Here is an 8,171-nt window from a genome sequence, read left to right as displayed (position 1 = left end):
GAGAGGCAGAGTCAGTATTTTTAACTTTATGAGTTACGGATAAAGCATGCGATAGAATTCAAACTTTTTTAACCCAATTTATATCATATATATATATATATACACGAAAAGGGTGGGATCACAAAACTTTAAAAGATTTGAATGTCATTCCCAAAGGATTACCACTTCCCTGTCATAATCAAATCAAATTTGTCGATCAGCCACCAAAAATTTGGGATCTTATGTGTGGCCTCCACATTCATGAAACTTTCTACGCGTCCATCTTTTGGCCTTCTCAAGGGTCACGATCGGATAGATTGATGCAAATAGAGTCAGTGAATTCAAAATAAAACTAATTTTAAAATTTTTAAAAATTTGAACAATATAGTAATAAGTTTCTTATTCTTGTAGATCACCAAAATAAGAGAGTTGCTAATTTCATGCACAAGCCAATGTGAGAATTGTTTTTTTTATTTGTCTTATTTTTCTTTTTAGTCAATTTAAGAAACAACGTCTCTTTTCCTTAATCTGAAAACTCTTTAATCCTAATTTTTCAAAATGATATGTTTGAGATCGCAAAAGATACTTAGATACATTCTATATATTTTTAGCTCAATATCACAAGATTTAAAAGGTTTTTTTTTATGACAAGGGAAACTCACAGCTGCTCACCCTTTGGGTGTGCACTGATCGCAAATCACATAGGAGAGGTAACCTGCACTAGGCAAGCCCGGTGCGACGAGCTCAACCCAGAAGGCAAACCCCTTGCTTTCGCTAGCAGGGGGTTTTGAACTTGAGACCTCCAACATGGAAGTCCAAGCCCTAATCACTGGCCACCCCGAAGGCAAACCTTTTTTAATTTTTTTTTTTACTTTCTAAAAAGACAAATAAATCAAAACAAAAAAAGTATATGTTAAGAGGATGCAGCCGTATCTAATCAATGAATATTCACGTAGACAACCAAATGAACTACTAAAATTTCGAACACAACCTAACTTTTGAAATTGTGGCTATTTCCAAAAAAAAAAAGTTAGTGGGTTAAAAATGACAGGAAGCAGAAGTCTAGGGCTGAAGGAAAATATAGAGCAAATTTAGGGTACCAAAATTCACTTTTGTTCATTTAGATAAACCCAGGAGAATTAGGAACACAAGCTTGAGGATATCAGATATGGCTTCTACAACATGGAGCATGTCTTGTTTGAAATCAGCTCTCCCTTCAATTCAACCAATTTCCAACTCTTCACTTCGATTCTCTTCTGGGTCTTCTCCATCTCGTCTTAGGATTTGCAAACCCAAGTCCAGTTCAACAATTATTCAGTCCTTCGTGGGTCTTGCTCCCCTTCATCCGCTCTTGTCCCTTTTCTCTCAAGGTAAAATTTTTACGATTAATTTTGTGCAAATAGATAAATTTCAAGAGTTTAATACCATCATTGTACCTTTTGCTCCAATGGGTGTTACTTTTAGTTTTAAAAAATGGGGTGGGGTGGGGGTGTGGGGGTTGGATAACTCATGCTGATACATTGCCCTCGGAAACAGGGGAGGAGTTACATGTATTGAAGGGGTTCAATTGAAACAGATGATTTTTATTTTTTTTGTATAGGTAAATTGTTGAATTCCTTCTAAGATAAGGAAGTTTCTAGTGTAGAGGGAAATGTGGCTGAAATTTGCTTTTGGTTGCAAGTTCAATTCTAAGGGGTTGCATTCTTGAAAATTTTTGAATCCCTTTTAGAATTCCTGGTTTTTTCTTATGATTGGCAATGTCTACATTATTTTTGGTTGTATGCTGCTAGTTGAAATTGCCACATTGTGTGTTAGTTTGTTCCCCGAAGCATGTGAATGCACAAAAGTTTGCATCTTTTAGCGTAAGGGAAGCCAAGCTATATTTTGCGTGGTTGGTGCATTCTGATAAAGGAGGGACTCGAAATAGAAATGGGTAGGAAAGATACCGTGTACCTTTGTTCAAATTGTGGATCTCCTTCATTAGATTTGAGTTCACTGTTGTTCAAGTGGGGTTTGAGAGAGACTAGCCTCATTACATCCCATTAGGCGAGAGGGTTAGCTATTTTCCTATTCTTTCTCATTATAGTTTGTGGGATGTTAAGGTAGGGAGGTGTGAAGATGCAATTGATAGCGGCTACAGATTACTATTGCGATATGGTAATCAAGGTACTTCTAGCCTCTAGGAAAGGGGGTGTCTAACTGGAGAAGTCACAATGTTTCTATTGGGTTGTCAAGAATGAAATAATTCAAATGTGGAAAACATGTATAATATTTGTGTACTAGGTACTGTAACACACGTATAAACTTACATAGAGTCTGATGTATAGATGTTGTATCACTACAAACACGCTACTAGTTATCTAAATAGCAGATCTCATTATAATTTTAGTATTAACAGAAGGAGACTTGAGCGAACTGATTAGCTGATGATGTTGAGACATCATGTTGAAGATGTTGATGTCTGAGATTTGGTACTGTCTCAGAAACGTGAATTCCTGGGGAGATATCTGGTGTACTCTTGAACGTTGAGGCGTACTTATTAAGTCAATTTTACTCTTGACTTTATAAAAAGTTCATTTTACTAATGCAGCTTTTGCATTTTAAGTTGTGCTGCTCTACCATTATTACACCTTTAATTTGTATTGCAGATTCAACAAGTTTCGAGAACTCATTCACCATAATTGATAATGGTGGCCGGGTTTTTGCAATGAGGCATGGCAGGAAGGTGCCCAAATTGAATAGACCTCCTGACCAGCGTCGGGCACTTTTGAGAGGTCTGACAACTCAGCTCCTCAAGCATGGGCGTATAAAGACCACTAAAGCAAGGGCCAGGGCGGTTAGAAAATATGTTGACAAAATGGTGACGATGGCAAAGGATGGCTCTCTTCACAAGCGAAGGCAAGCTCTTGGATTCATTTACGAGAAGCAAATAGTGCATGCATTGTTTGCTGAAGTCCCGGAAAGATATGGAGAGAGGAACGGAGGATACACTAGGATAATAAGAACTCTACCTAGGCGAGGGGACAATGCACCAATGGCATACATTGAGCTTGTATAGCAACTGAATATTCATTTTGAAGGATGTTTTTGGTTGGTTCTTAATTCTGATGAGAACTAAGAGATTTTGTTAGTTCCACCAATTATTCCATTCAATTTTAATTTGCAGTTACTGTTTATTTGGTTGGTCTCCTTTGATGTTTCAAGCATTTAGTTGTTGACCTCTGCATATTGTATCAAATATAGTTGTTTTCATGGAAATTGCTGCAATCGAACATGACATTGCAAAGCTTATTATACACCGATCAGTATATAGAAGTGAAACTCAAATGTCAAATACATAGAAAGTGAAACTCAAATGTCAAATACTTGAAATCTTGACTATATTGTCTTCTTAGCTCTTTTATGGCCCATTAGGCATCTACTTGATATAACATTTTGTAACCTCAGCCTCTTTGTTAACCCACTTTTAACCAGTAACACATAAGAATAACTACTACACACATTTTAACTTACTTTTTTTGCTTCAAGTCGAAAAGGAAGGTCGAAGAAAACAGGGTAGAAAAAGTATAGTGATAGATGAAAAAAATTCCTTATACTGAGGGAGGGTCTATCGGAAATAACATATCTACCTCCTCGATAGGAAAAACTATGACAGGTTGCTTAAAAAGTAAAAGCTAAGCAAGTCGAAATGACAGAAACAAAAGTTAGAGGGCCAAAGGAAAAATATAGAGTAGAGTTGGGGTACTAAAAGTTTACTTATCCATTCAGATAAACCCACAGCTCATTCGGAACATAAGCACAGAAGCAAGAAATCAAAGTTAGGAAGATATGGCTTCTGCAACTTGGAGCATGTCTTGCTTGAAATCGGCTCTCCCTACAGTTCAACCAATTTCAAACTCATCACTTAGATTCTCTTCTGGGTCTTCTCCATCTCGTCTCAGGATTTGCAAACCCAAGTCTAGTTCAACAATTATTCAGTCCTTCGTGGGTCTTGCTCCCCTGCATCCACTTTTGTCCCTTTCTTCTCAAGGTAGCATTTTTTCTGATTAAAATTCGTGCAAAAAATATGTTTTTTTCAAGATTTTAAACCACCATTTTACGTTTTACTCCAATTGGTGTTACTTAGTATATGTAATTTCTTTGATGTTGCATTGTCTGTGTTTGAACAAAAAGTTTGCATCTTTTAGTGTAAGGAAACCCAATTTTCCTTTTTATTTTAAGCCCCTTCTTGTTAATTGTGGTGTATAGGGGTGGGAAGTTAGGCGGAGCTAGGATATTCAGTTTATGGATTCTAGTTTCTTAAAAGGCAGTTTTTTTTTCTGTACATACTAACTCTTGACTGAATTTTTAACCACAAATGCAAGCACGAGTACAAAGGGTAGACTTGGTGTAACTGGTAAAGTTTTGATGTGTGACCTGGAAGTCACGGGTTCAAGCTGTGGAAATAGCTTCCTGCAGAAATGCAGAGTAAGGCAGCGTATAATAGACCCTTGTGATGCAGAGCCCTTCCTTGTACCCCGCACATTGCGAGCTTAGTGCACTGGACTGTTGACAGGCTTGTAGCTCTACCCTTGGTGGGAGTTGTGGAATCCTATGTATAGTGGTTGCTATCACTCTATAATAGAGAATTCTTGATTAGCTCCTATACATAGTTCAGCGGGTATTGCATTTCTACTGCTAGAGTTTAGTCTGTGAACATCTTTCCCTGTCAGTCTGCAGCATATGATTGAGCTCTTGATTCATGACTCTCCTAATAGTGTTGTTTATACCAAATTTGTTGTTTTATTATCTTTGATCAAATTTGCCTATAATTTTGAGTTCACATTACTCAATGATCAAACTTGTGTGTGAAATTATATTGCTCTACCATAAGTATACCTTTAATTTATATTGCAGACTCAAAAAGTTTTGAGGACTCATTCACCATTATTGATAGTGGTGGCCGAGTTTTTGCCATGAGACATGGAAGGAAGGTGCCCAAACTGAATAGACCTCCTGATCAGCGCCGGGCACTTCTGAGAGGTCTCACAACTCAGCTCCTCAAGCATGGGCGTATAAAGACCACTAAAGCGAGGGCCAGGGCGGTGAGAAAATATGTAGACAAAATGGTCACAATGGCGAAGGATGGCTCTCTTCATAAGAGAAGGCAAGCTCTTGGGTTCATCTATGAGAAGCAGATAGTGCATGCATTGTTTGCTGAAGTTCCCGAAAGATATGGAGAGAGGAATGGAGGATACACTAGAATAATAAGAACTCTACCAAGGCGAGGGGACAATGCACCGATGGCATATATCGAGCTTGTTTAGCAACTGAATATTCATTTTCCAGGTTCTTTTTTGTTAGTTCTGAATTCTGATGTGATCTAAGAGATTTTTTTGGTTCACCAATTATTCCATCCCAAATTCCTGTATGTGGTTCAATTTTAATTTGCAATACTACTCTGTTTATTTGGTTGGTCACCTTTGTCTGTTTCGAGCATTTAGTTTTTGACCACTCCATGTTATATCAAATATGGTTATTTTGATGGGAATTGCCAGAACATGATAGTGTAACAATTTTTCTACATCAACCAATAAATGCATGAACGGAGATTAGGATGGGGGACAACCACCAAAGCAACCCGTCTCAGCAAGATTGGATAAATTAGCCAATATTGCAGGATGAAACCGAGTGTTGTAAAGTTTAGTACGGCTTATGAAACAAAAATAGTAGAAGACTGCATCTACTGTTGAAGTGAAGCAATATCTGTCTGAGAGAAGAGTTGCATCATTCCTGCTTACTGTCTTTAATGAAAGGAATTGGTAGTTTTTGAAGAACTTTCTCATCCACTTGACTATACTGTTTCCTGAGTTCTTTTATAGCCATTTCTCCATAGGTATCTACTTGATGTCCATACTTCTCATAGAGAAATGGTACTGTCAACAGCATGACAGTTACTGTCCAAAAAATGAAAATTTTGGTTATCTTGATAAATCACTATGAACACAGAAAAGTGGTCACACATCAACCAAACTACTGAATTTCCACATACCAGTGAGCAAATTTCATAAGTTTGGCTTGTGCAGCCAACAGATACAAAATGGAAGTATATAGAGAACTTACTGAGGTATACAAGGGTCAGAAAACTGAACCATCTGCCAACAATGGAAACAATCCACAAGCTAAAAATTGCCTGCAGATGAGCATTTAATCACATGAACTTGTTGCAGTTGAAATGGACTTTACTAGTAATAACAAAGTTCAAGGAGTGGAAAATTTTACATATAGAAACTTCTTCAAATCATTTCCGGATGCTACTTCCCGAAAGATACCAACTGCACAGGTGCATTGATTCCTCAGTAAGAGGACCAATCGCATCCACAACTCTTCTGGCAATTCAATCTTTGGTAACTCTACAAAACTCCTGCCCAGTGAATACTAGATGATCAATTTAGTACAAAAATTACCCTTATCTCAAAAAAGATGATCAATTTAGTACAATGCTCGAGCAGGAGGCACAACTAGCAAAAAGCATGAATGCAGATCAGGAGGAGAGTTAGATGGTTGGAACCAACTCATAAATATCAACATTTAACTCCTTCATCCATAACCCGAGATCTCAGGTTTGAGTCAGGTATGGAGTCGCCTTTGTTAGTGAGCACTTATCCCCCGCCCAAATGTGGGGCTTCCTCTAATGCAGGTATTAGATACCAGATGGAAAACTAAAAAAATACTTCACTACTAAAACATTGGCCAAGGAAAAAGGAAGTGAACTCACTTGTTGATAAAGAGGGAGAGATTGGCCCAAAAGAACAAGATGGCCAATGAGACTATGAGAGAATGGCAAATAAGAGTGAGCAAGTGATAACCAATACATTCAAAAAGAAACCATATGACTGTGGCACCAGCAAGCAGTCCTCCTGAAATCTTCTTCTTCCTCCATAGTAGAATATCAGCCACTGATCCATTCATTTTCAGAACAAACCAATAATCACCAGTTACTTCAAGAATGATTATTAGTGTAGAGCTTTTAACGCAACACTTATGACTCTTTAAGTTTGTCAAAAACTTAAAATTGAGCACTTTAAGTCCAACTGACAAAACTTCCAAATGAATCATCTTAAATTAACGGAAATATCATACGTCTCCACATTCCCATTTTTATTTTCTATGAGGCTTTATTTTTCGTTACTGATAGACGTTCTTTTTCAGTGATTCTCTTTATTTGAACTTCTCTGTTCTCACTATGATCAGTGCAAATTGAGGAAGAAGATCTCTATCAGGTTCGTCTAACTCAAAACTGTAACTCTTTGCACATCAATGATCAATCAAGACCACTTTTAATCATTAGTATGTCGATGTTCGTCAGTTGGACAAAAAGTGCTCAATTTTTTCGCAAACTTAAGAGATCATATGCATTCAAGAGACCATTTTTAAATCAAAAACTCAAAAAATGGACATGAAGAATTTGAGAAAAACATACATTTGCCACCACCTAAAATAGAGTGGACAGGTTTGTGACGATTGAAGAGATGACACTTCTTCTTATCGATTGGACGTCTAGAATCATCTGTTGTTGATGATGAAGAAAAATCATTGTGATTTAAGGCTTTTTGCTTATTCTCCATTGTAGATTCACCAACAATTTCCTCCACTGGATTGGACATTTTGATCAATTCCCCTGCAAATATCAAACTCATCAAATAAACGAATCAACAAGTTCAATGGACTTATAGATATACTGTCAGATCACCTAAAAGATAAATGTGTACAAGATCTAATTAGTAAGAATTGGGTACGGAATCGTGCTCGATTTTCTCCTTAATTTTGATATATCTAGCTTCTTGTTTGTTGTGTTTGAAGAAGTGACTCATAGAGCTATTCAACTCTTCTTGTTTTAAGACTGTTACTGAATTATTCAGAGTCCAACGAACTGAGAGCCAAAGGTGTGACCAAAATTGCACCATTACCATATGTTACCCATTTTTTCCGCATAATTCCAGGATTTATATTATATATATGAAAAAATACATATACTAAATATTTTTTACACTGTCAGGTCATCCAAGGATATATGTTATTTTTAAGATTACAAATCTCACTGTGTTAAGAAGCATTCTTATATATATATATATATTTTGTAGACCTGCCCTTTATGTATGGTTGGCTTACATACATACATACATATATATATATATATATATATATATATA

The 8,171-nt window shown here is 36.8% G+C and overlaps 3 protein-coding genes across 3 annotated transcripts; 2 read left to right on the top strand and 1 right to left on the bottom strand.

Annotated features, from left to right (window-relative positions):
* Window positions 1–1,114: 1,114 nt before the first annotated feature.
* On the top strand, window positions 1,115–3,155 carry LOC107021011 (50S ribosomal protein L17, chloroplastic). The gene is made up of 2 exons (XM_015221577.2): window positions 1,115–1,349; window positions 2,628–3,155. The coding sequence occupies exons 1-2, from the start codon at window positions 1,148–1,150 to the stop codon at window positions 3,035–3,037; spliced, it is 612 nt and encodes a 203-aa protein (XP_015077063.1). The 5' UTR covers window positions 1,115–1,147; the 3' UTR covers window positions 3,038–3,155.
* Window positions 3,156–3,733: 578 nt separating this feature from the next.
* LOC107023576 (50S ribosomal protein L17, chloroplastic-like) lies at window positions 3,734–5,438 on the top strand. Its single transcript, XM_015224303.1, has 2 exons — window positions 3,734–4,009; window positions 4,876–5,438. The coding sequence occupies exons 1-2, from the start codon at window positions 3,808–3,810 to the stop codon at window positions 5,283–5,285; spliced, it is 612 nt and encodes a 203-aa protein (XP_015079789.1). The 5' UTR covers window positions 3,734–3,807; the 3' UTR covers window positions 5,286–5,438.
* Window positions 5,312–8,101, bottom strand: LOC107022519 (reticulon-like protein B5). Its single transcript, XM_015223114.2, has 5 exons — window positions 7,442–8,101; window positions 6,737–6,917; window positions 6,241–6,382; window positions 6,082–6,151; window positions 5,312–5,915 (listed from the first exon to the last, which is right to left on the bottom strand). Exons 1-5 carry the CDS (start codon window positions 7,656–7,658, stop codon window positions 5,746–5,748), a joined length of 780 nt encoding a protein of 259 aa, XP_015078600.2. The 5' UTR covers window positions 7,659–8,101; the 3' UTR covers window positions 5,312–5,745.
* Between the last annotated feature and the right edge of the window lie 70 nt (window positions 8,102–8,171).

The sequence above is a fragment of the Solanum pennellii genome, chromosome 6, assembly GCF_001406875.1.
Source record: "Solanum pennellii chromosome 6, SPENNV200".
NCBI classification, from domain to species: Eukaryota; Viridiplantae; Streptophyta; class Magnoliopsida; order Solanales; family Solanaceae; genus Solanum; species Solanum pennellii.
Note: the sequence above shows the minus strand (reverse complement) of the source record. Positions and strands in the feature narration are given on the sequence as shown.

Coding starts and splice junctions, on each gene's coding strand:
- LOC107021011 (XM_015221577.2), top strand. CDS start 1,148: ATGGCTTCTACAACATGGAGCATGTCTTGTTTGAAATCAGCTCTCCCT. Junction 1,350..2,627: donor CTTGTCCCTTTTCTCTCAAG/GTAAAATTTTTA, acceptor TTTGTATTGCAG/ATTCAACAAGTTTCGAGAAC.
- LOC107022519 (XM_015223114.2), bottom strand. CDS start 7,658: ATGAGTTTGATATTTGCAGGGGAATTGATCAAAATGTCCAATCCAGTG. Junction 6,152..6,240: donor ATTTGAAGAAGTTTCTATAT/GTAAAATTTTCC, acceptor GCTCATCTGCAG/GCAATTTTTAGCTTGTGGAT. Junction 5,916..6,081: donor TCTGACCCTTGTATACCTCA/GTAAGTTCTCTA, acceptor TTTTTTGGACAG/TAACTGTCATGCTGTTGACA.
- LOC107023576 (XM_015224303.1), top strand. CDS start 3,808: ATGGCTTCTGCAACTTGGAGCATGTCTTGCTTGAAATCGGCTCTCCCT. Junction 4,010..4,875: donor TTTGTCCCTTTCTTCTCAAG/GTAGCATTTTTT, acceptor TTTATATTGCAG/ACTCAAAAAGTTTTGAGGAC.